Source organism: Bidens hawaiensis, unplaced genomic scaffold (genome assembly GCF_021521415.1).
Source record: "Bidens hawaiensis isolate Kalapana, Puna unplaced genomic scaffold, B.hawaiensis_p1.1 tig00004474_1, whole genome shotgun sequence".
NCBI classification, from domain to species: Eukaryota; Viridiplantae; Streptophyta; class Magnoliopsida; order Asterales; family Asteraceae; genus Bidens; species Bidens hawaiensis.
Window position 1 is genome coordinate 1,578,371 of NW_027491269.1, and position 15,736 is coordinate 1,594,106.

The 15,736-nt window shown below is 35.2% G+C and overlaps 2 protein-coding genes across 2 annotated transcripts in view; both read right to left on the reverse strand.

Annotated features, from left to right (window-relative positions):
- Positions 1-3,501: 3,501 nt before the first annotated feature.
- LOC143626671 (glyoxylase I 4-like) overlaps positions 3,502-15,736 on the reverse strand; it is an 86,236-nt gene continuing 74,001 nt past the window's right edge. Inside the window, exons 2-4 of the mRNA XM_077096677.1 lie at positions 4,905-5,128; positions 3,874-4,208; positions 3,502-3,767 (exon numbers count right to left, since the gene is read on the reverse strand). Coding sequence (XP_076952792.1) covers positions 3,676-3,767; positions 3,874-4,208; positions 4,905-5,092 — 615 coding nt within the window. The 5' untranslated portion in view covers positions 5,093-5,128 and the 3' untranslated portion in view covers positions 3,502-3,675. The remainder of the gene's footprint in view (positions 3,768-3,873; positions 4,209-4,904; positions 5,129-15,736) is intronic.
- Positions 10,838-12,726, reverse strand: LOC143626669 (glyoxylase I 4-like). Its single transcript, XM_077096676.1, has 3 exons — positions 12,481-12,726; positions 11,224-11,558; positions 10,838-11,118 (listed from the first exon to the last, which is right to left on the reverse strand). Exons 1-3 carry the CDS (start codon positions 12,663-12,665, stop codon positions 11,021-11,023), a joined length of 618 nt encoding a protein of 205 aa, XP_076952791.1. The 5' UTR covers positions 12,666-12,726; the 3' UTR covers positions 10,838-11,020.

The window sequence follows — 15,736 nt, forward strand, 5'->3', positions numbered from 1 at the left end:
TATAAGTATATATATGAAAAGTATATTTACGCATATGTCCCCAAAACATTGAAAGCCGTAAAATAGGGGAATGTGGTACTCACCTCAATAGACGAACAAAGGAAATAGATAACAAGCAGAATGACGATTTACGGAACTCACGCATTGACGATAAGGCCTAATAAGGAAAGTAGAATGCGGAGATACTAAGTAAAAGAACTAAATCGATTAAGGAAGTTCGGTATTTATAATTATTATTAAACAATATTATATTCTTTTTAATCATACTTAATATAATATTTTATTATTTATAAGTTATTATATGAAGAACTATTAGTTTGCCAAATTATAAACAAAGTATATTGTAATTATTATTTATAAAGGTATTATATAAGTAAAACATATCTTTAATAATATTACTAGTTTATTAATCCGTTAAATAATGCATTATAATATTTTATTATATAAAAATATTATACATCTTTAAAAATATTTATTAATTTGTTAAAACATTCAACAAGTTTGTCCATTTATATATATATATATAGCGAAAAATATTAGTTTACATGGTATTATATATACGTATATATAGATATATGTATATCTAAATACACATATACATACATACACGGACAAAGACGTGAGAAAATAAGTATTCTAGGCTCGGTTTCTAATAAAATAGTTTTAATTAGTTATTATTAAGAATAATGTATTTATTAAATGCTTTTTACACAAAAAGATCGAAAAATACATGGTGGCAAGGAGTCGAACCCGTGACCTCTGCCCTACTAACCAAGAGTATTTACCAGCTGGGCTAACCAACAATATGCAACAAGAATCCGATTTGATTAATTATAAACAAAAACTATTTAAACAAAAATCAAGAACAAACCCTAACAATTGCAATTGATTTAATCCGTGAATGTTAATTAAATCAGTGTTAGGGTTATCGATGAGGGATGGACGACGAATCTAACCATCAAACTAATTACCTGTGATGATGACGAATTGAAGGTGAAAGAAGATCTCGACGTCGACGCTTGAACGACGACTGGTAATGCCATTAACAGGTCGTTATAACTCAATTGCTTCTAGGGGTATGGTCGGAGATCAATGGGAGTATGTACCACAGATTAATTGAATTGTTATTATGTTTATATAATCAAATCACGATCGGGTATAAGACGGTGAAGTATTTGGAGCAATACGTATCATATATGATATTGTTTTCTTAATTAACTTAGTCAGCAAGGACGGTTTAGGCAAGAGAATCATAATACATAAATCAATTTCCAAGTTTGAAGCGAAGATTAAGGTGCAAGATACGTAAACGGGTAACGGGTTGAGTTTATGGATCGTGGATACGGGTTCGGGCTATTGGGTTATTGGGTTAAAATATTATAATGTTCAACATTTGCTAAAAAGCCCCTAGACTATTGAGGTGGAAACGCTAAAGGGTTAAAGTATAAGTTTAGGTTAATTTTTGCTAAATTATGAAAGTTATAAATATGTTTTATATAATTAATTAAATAATAATATAATAATTAAATCTTTTTGATAAACGCGATATAAATAGCCCGAACGTAAGAGTGGGTCGGGTATTTACTAAAAAGTATTAATCCGAGAAACCCGAGTTGTTACATTCTTTTTCTTCCTCCATTAGCGCTTGGTCGTATGGCGGTAGGTGGCTAAAGTCTTTGGTTAGAAAAGTCAAACTCTTGAAACGGTTTCTTTTATGTCGAGCTTCACCAATCGATTGGAGGCCACTTGACAATTCCTTAATTTCTTTTTTATAGTCGCCATCAACAACCGTTTTTTTCCCACGATTCCTACCCGGAGGGCGGCTACAACCTTGGTCTTTCAAATGACCTTCGGACAAGTTTAGGTCGAAGTCAATATGATTCTCCGACCCGCTCGAAGAGACGTATGTGCCGGACGCACTAGTTTTTGTACGTTTTGCCCCATCGCCCATGTCCTCCGCACATAGTTCAATCCATTTCGAGCACTTTCTTAACACCTCCCACAAGTAGCTATCGTCAAACGTCTTCACCACCCCATACCTCCGCAACACCTCTTGTTTCCATTCATCACAAGTGAATTTGCAAACCGTGAGATCATCAGACCCACTCGGCCGCATGCTAACCACCCACTCGGCCGCATTCGGTTAGCATTGCGGTTATGATGTTGGTAAACAATCCTACATATTTACGAGTATCGGTCCACCGACCCGATATCATATTATCGGTACGAGCCCTATTCCCCACTTGTTCGTAAAAACATTCCCGAACCTTGGCCCAAAAATCTCGAGCTTTTTGAAAGTCGGCTACAAAATAAATAAAAAAAAATGTAATAAGTACACATAAAACTTAAAAGAAATATCAAACAATAAAATTCACGAAATAATTTACCCGCGTTCCGATCTTGGGATATTTCAATCCAAGCTTCCAACGCAAGCTTCTCTTCTTTAGACCACGGAGTATCTTCCGCTTCTCCGGTGGCGAGGGACCATCCGCTTCACCGGTCTTCTTCCCCTTCTTTTTGTGGGATCGTTTTACCGGCTCCGGTTGTGTTTCCGGGACCGAAAAATCAGGTTGTGACATCCCAATGAACTCTTGAAACGAATCGTCGTCCATGTAGTTATATTCCTCGGGAAATGGAGTGTCGTTGATGTTGCCCCAACCCGACATGGGGTTGTAACTTGATAAATTCTTAAATTATTAGAGAGAAATGAAGTGAGAATGGTGTGTTATTGGTTATAAAATGGGGTAATTATTTATAATGTGTTATTTAGTAAAAAAAACAATTTAAACTAGCCAACGACTAGTTTTTTACACCCCAAAGCCCAACGGCTATTTTCTGTCCCGCGACCACAGTCACGCCGCCCAACCGCGCCCCGGCTCACCTGACCTGTGTAGCGGTGTTCGCGAGCCACATCACCGGCCACCTGGACCGCACCCCCTCCTTCGCGAGCCACTATCCACGGTCTTAGAAGTAAGGAACCAACAATCACATAAGCAACATAAATTAGCGACTCTTCAAAATTTTGATCATTCTACTTTAAATTCGAAAAAATTCTCATTACTCAAAAACTTAAGACATTAGGAATATACCTAAATAAATCCCCTCCATGTTAAAAGATTCCATAAATGTTATAAAAACTTTTGTAGTAGGCATTTTTGAATAACCACTAGCTTGGTCTAGTGGTAAATGCAAGAAAAAAAACGGTTATGGAATATAGTCTCACGACATGATTTGAAAGGAAATTAATTGTTAAAAATAGGTATTCATGAATGATCCAATAATCGATATAGATAATCTAGTATCGATTTTGACAAGACACTACTGTTCTATGACTTTATTTTACACAACACATTGAAAGCTATATGTACGCCTCTCATTATCTTGTTTCTCTCTTTAGTGATTGGAATAAGTACTACAAATATCAAAACAAGAGACAATGTCACATGCTAAACTTAAAGAGAGAAATTATTGAAAATACGCTTACATATCAAATAAAATACATTTTTTTACAAAAAAAGATTTTACTCCTTTTACTTTTATTTTTTAATTACATACAAAAGATTACTCTCACATCAATTTGAAAGAAAATAATAATAATAACAATAAACACCTGGTAAAAAGTACAAAATTACTAAACAAACATGCATCAAGTGATCAAATCCAACGAATTTACTCTTAGAAGGAGATACCCATCATGTCTATCATGAAATTTTCCAACATCAAACCCTCATCTTCTCCACAAAAGTAACTCTTGGATCTTGTTTCATCTGCATTTTCATTAACATCCCCAAATCAAATATGTTAGAAATATGGTTTCACATATGAACAAAGAAAGATCACATAATAATAATTAAGGTTTTTCATTAATCATACCGTAGAATGAGGATTCGACAAGGTTAGTTTGTGGAACGGGCGCGATCTTCTTGAGGGGGCATGAGGTGATAGGAAGCATAGGGAGAACATGACAATTGCATATCTCAATCATGTAACCATCTGGATCATGGAAGAAGAGCTGGTCCACCTCCACACCGCCTTCTTTCACAACCGCGGTCACGTATTTGATTCCCATTTGCTCGAGTTTCTTGATTATAAGACCCATGTTTGTGCATTGGAATGAAATGTGGTTGTCTTTTGGATTGATCACTGCTTTCTTTTCTGGAATTGACTCCATTTCTAATAAATGGATTCCAATCCCATGGTTGAACAACCTGTATTCAATAAAATCATCATGATTATGAGTGCCGATCGCAATTCGTGATCTGATGTGAACTGAACTCGCATCCATTTTAGGTTAAGAAATTCAGTATCTAGAAGACAACTTTAATTAGTAAGTCAGCACTGCAATGCAACTAGGGATGTTCTTAAGCCGTTGAAATTACGTCAAAGCGGATCTGCTTGTTTAGTAGTTTGGTTGTTTGACTGTTAGGTTTTTAGAGAATAACAGTTTATCCAACATGTTAAACCTTGGAACAGGTTGTGTAAACAAACAAAGTTTTAACCTTTTCAATTTTCATTTATGTACATTTATTATATTAATAAAACATTTTTATCATTTAATGTTTTTGATATAAACAAATAATTTAAATCATCTAAACATATAAAATTACATATTTTCCCAAAACACAAGTTTTAACTTTAAAATAAAACATTGTAAGCTGAAAAATATGAAATTCTCCCTCAACAAAACTCATTAAAACGCTAAAACCGAACATTTATTTCAAACCACAAAAACAAACTGCTTTAGTTCGTTTGGCTAGTGCAACCAACCAATTAACCCAACTAGCCAGTCCGGTTAAGTTAACCGTAAAAACTAACCGTTTTGGCTGGTTTGGTCATTGCAACTGACCCAACCGGCTAAACCAGATCATGAACACCCCTATCTGTAATTCGGAAATGATTCTCACCATGCGCCTTCAAAGTCGAAGGATGAAGGCCGTCTAATGAGAACAAACCCAAGAACATCGCTATAAAACTTAACGGATGTTCGAACAGATCTGCAAACAAACGACACATGATTGAGAGACAGAAGAGGCAACTGCTGTGACGAAGATGTATTGGAACCGAACTGATCGTGTCCACCATTAACAGCCATTGAAGAAGCTAATTAATTATTATAAATGGGGTAGTAGTGATAATTGGAGTGGTGAGTGAGTTAATGTATATCTAGATCTGCTGAAAAGCTCACCTACTTATAGACGAGAATGGTGAGCTGCTGATGATACTGGATGCATATGTAATTGTACGGTCCGATCCTACGTGGCATCGTGTCATCCTTGGTTTCATAAATTTACATGGTTATAGGAGAAAAAAAAGTAGTTCCGAGTCTAGACCACGTGTTTTTAATGTGCATTGTTAACACGCTTTGTCATTGATATATATTTTTGTTTTATTGTTGAAACTTGAAAGAAAATCATAGGCCTCAATGTTCACCTTTTTTTTATCTGCTTCAGACAATATTACACAATATATACATGTGATTTTGGTTACTCTCACCGTCATTGTTTTGATCTTTGAGACGAAATCAGGTAAGATTTGTCAACTAAAATGTATTCGCGCGTTATTCAGTGTGTTAAGGTGCGATCACACATGGTTTGAATACTTGCATGTCACCAGGTCTAGCTATATATGTTTAGGTGAATGCCGGCCGAGTTGTGAAGTTGTCCACATATGATCGTTGATCCACCACTGAATATTTTTATATCTTTTGGACCCAACCTCGTCAGTTGAAGTTCCAAAAAATTACACAACGTTGCCCGTTCTCTTGGGTGTTCCATCATCGTACGAAACACCTTGATATTGACTTTCATTTCAAAGGACATGGTACTCGCACATAACATTAATGTTCGATATGTGTCTGCCGTTGTCCAGATTGCAGATCTTTTGATCATACGGTTGTCATCTACATAAATGGGGACTCTTCGTTCCAAACTTCACATTGTTATAAACGTTTAGCTTGAAGGGCATATTAAAAACATTTGTTAGTCGTTTCATCATTATAGCAATTACTTTGTTCTCATTCAGTTGTAGACCCTCATTCAGTGTTGTCTTCGTATGTTTTGTTACTGTTTTTCTATGACTATATGGTTATGTTTTCATAAACTTTAGCTTTTAAGGTATAAAACACGTCACGTAGATTTTGATCTTTGAGATTTAATCCGTCACCTACTCATCTTTGCTGGATGTGGGACCTCAGTTTCTTTTGTTTTTTCTCTCTCTCTCTCTCTTTGTAATTATATTTAAAGTCATATTTTTTAATAATAAATATCTAAAAATGCGATATATGAAAATCATGTTAAATACACCATTTGCAATTATTAGAGCGACAAGGATGGGTGGGTGCCAAGACTATTTAGAATTGTGAGCATAAAAGAGTCCTTAAGACTAACACGAAGTCTACATTATAGAATGATGGTTAACAAAAATTATCATCACTTTATTGTCATTTAGGCGGACGAGAATTATTAAAATACTTCACTGAGTACAAAAAGAGTAATCATTCATAAAGAAAATCGTAATAAGGGTTACAATTTGCAGAAACAATCAAATAAATTAGTGGTATGTAAAACACTAGTTATCACAGATTGAAACACGAGCAAGCAACAAAACGATTCTTTGAGACAGTAATCTCAATCGAATGATTTGAATCATTCAGAAATAGGATGAAGAAGATGATCTTTGTGTGTGTGTTCTGATCTTTTTAACAAAACTGAAAGTGTAAAAATAAATGGCTTGGGTCTTGAGGAGTATGCCAACTATTATCCAGAAATCAATTACCCCAAATTAGTTGCAACGGCCCAATCCTTCCAAAGCCACATTTCAACTTTCTTTTATTAAAAACTCACACAAATATAAGAAATTTAAGAATCAGAAATATATATATTACTAGAGTTTTACAAGGCGCGTTACGTCGGGGCAGATTGATAAAACCCGGGTAGTGGTAAATCAAAGCGTTGTCAGTCCTAAGCATTGAGGCAGTAAGTCGACGCGAATTCGGTCGTTTTTGATTACGTGCGTTATTATACCAGAAAATTACTAGTTAGATCTGTAGAGACGCTCGATATGAAGGCTATGGGTCTAAATACCTTTGGTTTGATGAAGCAGTCGAGAAAAGGGGCTAAAGTAGTTCATCAAAGGACTTCATCAGCTGCTAAAGTTTGGAAGATTTGCATAAACTGAGGTTGTTGTTGCTGCTGCTACTGCTATTATTTTGAGGAGCATGCTGTTCCTGTTCGAGGGCCTACAACTGCCTTTGAAACTATTTCCGATGATGAGGCTGATAGTCCTCCATCACAACCTGTGGAGACTGAACACCAGGTGCAACAATCTATACCTGCTGCTGAACAACTTGATGCATTCGAGATATTTAAAGAAAAGCTCCAGTCAACTGCATTGAATCCTCCTTAATCAGTTGTTGTGACACATGATGATGCTGATGTTGAAGAAGAGCAAGCCACCGATCTTATTACGCGTAAACGAAGAAAGAAAGATCCAAGACCGGGTGTGCTGGCTAGTGATCTTGTGCCAACCACTCAACCAACACCTTCTGAGCCCGTCACTGTTGAAGCTCAAACTGAACAAGGCTCGTCTGTTGAAGCTTCACAAGCTCAAGATCAAATTTTTGATGATATTACGCAAGTGTTTGAGTTTGAAGCCCATATTCAGTCTACCACCGAACCCTCTAGATCGCCTGATCCGACTGGTCAAGAAAGCTCAACTACAGCTGCAAATATTACCCATATTCTCATCATGCAAGACCAATTTTTACAGGATAAGGGTAAAGGATTGCTTTGGACGCTGAACAGTCGATGTACATGCTTTACAACGCAGAGTCTTTGAGCTTGAACAAGATTCTGTGGTGAAAGATGTACGCATTCAAGAACTTGAAGCCAATAATGCTGAAAAAGATTCGAAGATTCAAGAGCTTCAAGCGAGCATGGGCGGTCTTACCGCTTTTTATTTTGATCTCCAACAAAAGCTTGTTAAAAGGTTTGGAGATGACTTTAAAGGTGGTGACGATAGCGGTGAAAGGACGTTGATGATAATCAAGATGCTCCTGTTGATAACGGCTCTAGTTTGCGCCCCGCATCAAATATTGATATAATACTTACCCGCTCCACCAAAGACCACTGAGCAGATGGAAAGAATAATGAGGAAGATATTGATCAGAAAGAACTCCAATCAGAATGTAGTGTCTTCCGATCACCCTGAAAAGTTTGTCATGGAGATTCAAAAGGGTTTTTCTGATAGATATGGTGATCATTCGGGGGTTGTTTCTTAGGGTTATGACATAGATAAAGAAATGTGGTGGCTCAAACGCAAGTCTGGAAACATGGAGTATTACAAGAAGATGAAGGACTTCCGTTCGTGGACGAAGGTTAATTTAAATGATTTAATACATGCTCTTTTCCACAACTGCAATCATGATCCAAAGGCCACCAATTTCTTGAATTACTTGAGCAACCAGATTGAAAGAGGATTCCCTGATATGCCTACTGTTGAGTCCTTTATCAAGAAAGTAAAGGGTGTACTTGATCCCCATACTAATAAGACGATGCTAATGTGATGTGGCCTCCTACTGCTAAAGTGACGCCAAATCTGATCACCAAGAGATTTCCCGAGGGTGCTCTTGATGAAATAAAGTTTTGGACTTATGATGGTGAGACGGCTACTGTTATTATACGGCTAAAAAAAGGACGATACCGTATTGTTGATCCGTGAGACCTATTGAAGTTTGGTGAGAAAGATATCAAGACCCCTTAGTGGCTTTCAGATTATGGCTGAACCACTTTATGAGCCAGCTACTAAGGAGTATACTGGAATGGTGGGATTGATTATACGAACAGGTTTATGGGCGGGTGCTTACAAAGAAGCTTATGCTGAAGTAATGGAGCATGAGTGGGATCAAAATATAAACCAAGGGGGAGATTGTTGGGCTATACGTAAATGGTTTATACTTAATCGTTGCGGGCTTGGTTTTGGGCGATTATGCAAACCGAAATATCTTTGATTTCGGTGGGCTTTTGTGTGGTTTTGGGCTTAGGGTTGTTGGTATACTATATATACTTTGTTTCTAGGTTATTATATGGTTGGTCGGTCATAGAACAGTGAGAGACGAGCGAGTTGTTTATCATTGATATTGTAATCATTGTTAAGGGCTTAAGAACCTGAGGTTGAATATACCGTGTGTTTTGAAGCCATCTTGTGTGTGTTTATTGCGTTTGCTAGTATTATATTGCATCAACTCGTTGTTAGATTCCGTCTAACATCAGGTTTAAGTGATATCACATTGAAAGATCCTTCATTGGGACCTACATGAATGCTTAAATTTGTCTTGAATGTTGAAATTGTGGAGTACTTGGCTAAAAAACTTTTGTTTTTAGTCTATCATAAAGTGGGTTTTAACCTTAAAATGAAGAACCCAATTTCATAAACAATAGTTGGTGTTTTTGCTTTGATTTAATTGGATTCTACATGTAAATTGATTGTTGATGTGATTTGAATGAAATTAGAATTATATAAGTGGTAGAAAGTTATGAAATTTAACTAAATGTACAACTTAGAAATCATGCCTACAAGGTGGTTGATGAAATGCTTGAATGAGATGTACAATGTGCCATAAGGAGGTTGAGTTGAACTATTTGGATAATGTTGGCATATGCTAATAAATATGATATAAAAAGAAAAGTATTTTCATGAGTAACTGGGTTGTGACTTATAGGCTACTCGAGTGACTATCAAGAAAATCAACCCGGAAGGAACGTGAAACAAAAAGGGAAACTTTAAGGTACGTGACTAGATGTTGCTTTTTATTATGTTACGAAATTATATCGATTTATTTATCTTGCCATAATAATTGAAAGAAGTTTGATTATTGATTCTAATAATAAAAAATAAGTTTTCACAAATTAAATAAAGGACTTGTCAATACGATTATATGAAACATGGCTAGGACCATGGAGAAATTAAATTACAACGTTGGATTTATTCACAAGCGATGGATTTCACAAGAAGGAATCGAACGAGTCGCCTTTGGCTTATATGGCCTTCAACCGACATTGACAATGAAACCAAGGTATAAACGACCATGGCGGCATTATACCGAGGTGTGATTATATACCAATCATAAAGTATTTTATGCTTGGATGAATATAAGAGCTTTTACTTGGAAGTAATATAATGAATTAATGACAAAAATACCCTTAACGGGCCAAGTAATTCGGGTTAGAAATCGGAATTCAAAATGGAAAGAAAACAAAATTTTTTTTATAAACAAGGGGTGTAGATTTGGAAACCTCTATTGAAGCTATCGTTGCTTAGCTTGATAGGTTTGCTTGACTTGCTAGGTCTGTTTGACTTGTTAGGTATGCTTGGTTTGCTAGGTCTGCCAAATGGTCTATCTATATAATTGATAAGAATAGTCTAATTCTTAAAATTTTCCAATCTTTTAGAGACATTTCTAGCTCACTAGTGTTTCTATTCGAATTTACCTGAACAATTTCAATTTTTACAATCTAACTAAAATATAAAGATAATAATCAAGACAATATTTTAAGATTTAGTAGTTTGTTCTAAGAGTTTTCAAAACATATAAAGTGGGAAAAATTAGAAACCGGTAAAAATTAGAAATAGAAAGGGAGACATAATCTTTAATGTATATATTAGCATTAAAAGTTGAATCTTGAGTGGGTAACTAACCCTCACTAAACCCAAGATGAATCCGCCACCGATCTTGTGTACCTCTTTAGTGATTCAAATGAGTACTACAAATATCGAAAAAGCGACAATGTCACATGCTAAATTTCAAGAGAGAAATTATTGAAAATTTTCTTCCATATCATATAATTAAATAAAATCCATATATATATATATAAAGATTTTACTCCTTTCACTTTTATTATTTAATTACATACCAAACTCTCACATCAATCTAAAAAAAAATCAATAATAATAACAATAAACACATGGTAAAAGGTACAAAATTACTAAACAAACATGCATCAAGTGATCAAATCCAATGAATTTACTCTTTGAAGGAGATACCCATCATGTCTATCATGAAATTTTCCATCATCAAACCCTCATCTTCTCCACAAAAGTAACTCTTGGATCTTGTTTCATCTGCATTTTCATTAACATCCCCAAATCAAATATGTTATAAATATGGTTTCACATATGAACAAACATCACATAATAATAATTAAGGCTTTTCATAATTAATCATACCGTAGAATGAGGATTCGACACGGTTAGTTTGTGGAACGGGCGCGATCTTCTTGAGGGGGCATGAGGTGATAGGAAGCATAGGGAGAACATGACAATTGCATATCTCAATCATGTAACCATCTGGATCATGGAAGAAGAGCTGGTCCACCTCCACACCGCCTTCTTTCACAACCGCGGTCACGTATTTGATTCCCATTTCCTCGAGTTTCTTGATTATAAGATCCATGTTTGTGCATTGGAATGAAATGTGGTTGTCTTTTGGATTGATCACTGCTTTCTTTTCTGGAGTTGACTCCATTTCTAATAAATGGATTCCAATCCCATGGTTGAACAACCTGTTTTAAATCAAATCATCAAGAATTTGAGTGTACTGATATGAAATGAACTAAAACTCGAATCAATTCTAAATTAAAAAAAAATACTCAATTTTGGAAGGTTAAATCTAGAAGATAAATAATTTCGGCAAGTAGCTGGGAGTGTTCATAAACCTCTAAAACTGAGGTTAAACCTTGAAACCGACTCTGTAAACTCAACATGTTTTTTTTTTGAATGACAAATTAGGATCACTCACGGACCACTGGAGTGAGTGTTCATAAACCTCTAAAACTGAGGTTAAACCTTGAAACCGACTCTGTAAACTCAACATGTTTTTTTTTTGAACGACAAATTAGGATCACTCACAGACCACTGGAGTATCATCGTGTCACCAGCAGAACCACGCGATCATATCCATCTCCACTAGGCAACAATGCCTAACCACCAATTCAGGAGGAAACCCAATAAATCTTGGAAAAACCCTCTTGTGGGATTCGAACCGAGGACCTTATGGTCCCTAAGCCTTATCCCACCACCAAGATGCCACTAGGCTATAAAGCCATGGACATTTATGTACATTTATTATATCAATAAATAATTTTATTTTTTAGAGTCTTTAATTTAAACTAAAGATTTAAATTCTTCTAATTTAAAAGTTGCATATTTCCCAAAACACAAGTTTTCGAAGATTTAATTGTACTTCAACTATAACTTAAAAAGAATATATGTACTTTTGTAAGTTCACAAAGGAAAAAAATATGAAATTGTCCCTTTAACAAAACTAAATGAAATGTGAAAACCGAACATTCATTTCAAGCGATAAAAACAAACCCGCTTTTGTTTATTTGTCATGATCAATTCAACTAGTCCAACCATCTAGACCAGTTTGGTTTTTTTAATTTTCATAACCCTATATATAATTCAGTAAGTGATCATGCTTACCAAGCGCCTTCGAAATCGAAGGACGAAGGCCTTCTGATTAGAACAAATCCTAGAACATCACTATAAAACTTGACGGATGTTTTAACGGATCTACAAACAAACGAGACGTGATTGAGAGACAGAAGAGGCAGCTGCTGAGATGAAGATGAAGAACCAAACTGATCAGGTCCACCACTAACAGCCATTAATGAAGCTAATAAGTTATTATTATTATAAATGGGGTAGTAGTGATAACTGGAGTGGTGAGTGAGTTAATGTATATCTAGATCTGCTGAAAAGCTCACCTACTTATAGACGAGAATGGTGCGCTGTTCATACTGGATACATATCTAGTTGTACTCGGATCCTACGTGGCACCGCGTCATCTTAAATTTACATCGGTTATGTGTCTGACCACGTTTTTATAGTGCATGGAGTTCACTTTTTTAGTACACAATACATACAAATGTTGTAGATAAACTTATCTATAGTTTACATGTGATTTTGGTCACTCTTACCGTCAATTGTAGTTGCTAATGTTTATTTTTTGAAACAAAATCGGGTAAGAGCAATCAACTAGATTGTGGCCAGGCACGTGTTTTATTTAGTGGCTTAAAGGTACGGTCATACATCTTTTGAATATTTGCATATAACCAGCTATTTATGGTTATGTGGATACTGGCCGAGTATTCCATATATGATCGTTGATCCAGCACCATATATTTTGTGTCTTTTGGGCCCAACCTTGTCAGTTGGAGTTCCAAAAAACCAACATATAGGTGCTTCATGGTTACCAGTGGCGGATCTGAGAATTTTTTTTAAGTGGTGCACTAGTTTAAATGTTTCAATTTCATGAAATTGAATATTAAAATTTCGGGTCGGTTCGAAACCTAGAAGTATATTTGTTTAATTTGCTAATTGTATAGTTGTTTAAATGTTTTGGTTATGAAACCTAAAAGAATGCATCCCTATGCCATCAGCTTATAATATAATCGAAATGGTTTTTTTCTAATTTATAAGATGGTTCACTCTGTTGTTTCCCATATAAAGATACACTATTATTTCCAAACTCGGGTGGTTCCTCCGAACCACCCATTTATATGGTGGATCCGCCAATGATGGTTACATATATCTGTTCCTAGTTCCTAGTTAACAATATTGAAGCTTAACAATCAATTGGGTATTTTTATTAGACTAGAGTAAGAAACACCTTGAAATTGACTTTCATTTCAACATACATGGTACTCGCACATAACGAACCTGCTACATTTCGCTGGGGAAGAAAGAAGGAATTGAGTCTTTTCACATTATCACGGAAAAAGGGGGCTTATCGTTGTCCAAACTGCAGATCTTTTGATCAAATGGTTGTCTTCATAACTAGACACTTTCCATTCCTAACTTCACATCGTTATACATGTTTAGCTTGATGGACATATTAAAACACATTATAAGTTCGTTATTTCATCAATATAGCAATTATTTTTTCTCATTCAGTTGTAGACCCTCTGCCGTTTCATTTATTTCTCCCTATTTCATTTCTCTTCGGATAGAATTATAGATGTGTTGTCTTCATATGATTTTATAATATTTAGCTTTTAAGGTTTAAACTATATTACCTAGATTTTAATTGATATAATCCTTCACATGCTCATCTTTGCTGGACGTGGGACCTCAGTTTCTTTTCTTTTTATTTTATTTATTTATCTTTTGTAATGGCAATTAAAGTCAGATATTTTTAAAATAATATCTAAAATGAGATATATGAAAATCATGTTAAATACACCATTTGCAATTATTAGATCGAGTTGGATGTGTGGGTATTGACTTTTGGATCATAACGTATTCAAGTAGACTAAAGAAAAATAATATATATTATTTTCATTGTTTTCTTTAATAATATGATTACTTCATGAAAATTTTGAAAAGAAAAAAAAAATGAAAGAGATAAAGAAGGTGAACAAATTTACTTATCATCGGTTAACTTGTATGGATTATTAAGGTTCAATGTCCCCATGCCAATTCAGCAAATCATTTCAGGCTTTTTTAGTTGTTCTACTCGAAAGGGGTCCGGCAAAGAGTTTTGGTTAGAATGATTATGTCTAAGCGATAATGATAATAATTTTAATAAAATCTTTCTTTCTTTTCTTTTCTTTTCTTTCTTTTCTTTTCTATTTGTTTTTTTGTTTAAACTAGGGTCGTTAATTTCTTAGACGGCCCGTACAAGATATAATAAAACAGATTTTTTTCAGGCAACACATGTGACGACTAACTCCCGGTACGCCACATAAGTTGGGCTTACACGTGCAAAAATACAGTAGCTCTTAAACTCCGGAATAACATTAACCCATCGAAAAAGAGATCATTATTACAATTCTGTCCTTTGTTAACAAATCAACAAAAATACCGAAAGAAACATAATAGCGAATCTAAACTTGGATGCCACTAGCCGCCTAGATAACCAGCTATACCCTAGCATTCCTTATTCCTTCAAACTAAACCCGCTAACCTGGTATGCATACAAAACGTCAGCTACACACTTAGTGAGTTCGAGATTTACTAATAACAAATAATATAAATAATTATAATTTCACTGCCGTGCCGAAACACGAACATAAATAAAATTGGACAAACATAAAGAATAACTGTCAAATCAACTAACCATACAACCATACTGAAATGTTCTCATTGCGATCACTGACAGACGCCACAAAGGCAGCGTCAACTAGTGCCCAAACATGGAGCCCATCTAGTACCCATACAACGTGGTCTAACTGAGTGCCCACACAATAGGGTCTTAACTGTGTACCCATGCAACGAGGTCCAACTGACTAAAACTTGCCTACACAACTGTTGGCTAACATACGATTAATTAACTTGACACATAACGTATGCATACCGGCCCCAAACCATATTTTAAATGTCTAAAAAAGGGGTTTTAGAAACTCATATGAATCTTGTTGCATTCGAAATTAATAGTAATTCCCTTTCTTAACTGAGCACGACTAACTGTTAAACAATTAGTTGTTAATTAATTATTCAATAACTTAATTATACTTAATTAAATTAACTAAGCTAACGGGTTCAAACCCATTAACTTAACTAATTTTACTAACACTTACTAACTTAACTAAGCTGTCTATAATGATTAAATATCTAATAAGGAGCATTCCCATTTGCCAAAAGTAATCCATTTTGCAAGGACTATTCCCATTTGCAAAGAGTATTCCCATTTTCAAGGAGTATTCACAAGTGTAAAGAGTATTCCCATTTGCAAACC

What these genes read in the sequence shown, in the direction of transcription:
- LOC143626669 (XM_077096676.1), bottom strand. Translation starts at nt 12,665, where the DNA reads ATGGCTGTTAGTGGTGGACCTGATCAGTTTGGTTCTTCATCTTCATCT. An exon ending in TTCGATTTCGAAGGCGCTTG is followed by an intron (nt 11,559 to 12,480) that starts GTAAGCATGATC and finishes GATTTAAAACAG; the next exon opens with GTTGTTCAACCATGGGATTG. An exon ending in TGTCGAATCCTCATTCTACG is followed by an intron (nt 11,119 to 11,223) that starts GTATGATTAATT and finishes ATGAAAATGCAG; the next exon opens with ATGAAACAAGATCCAAGAGT.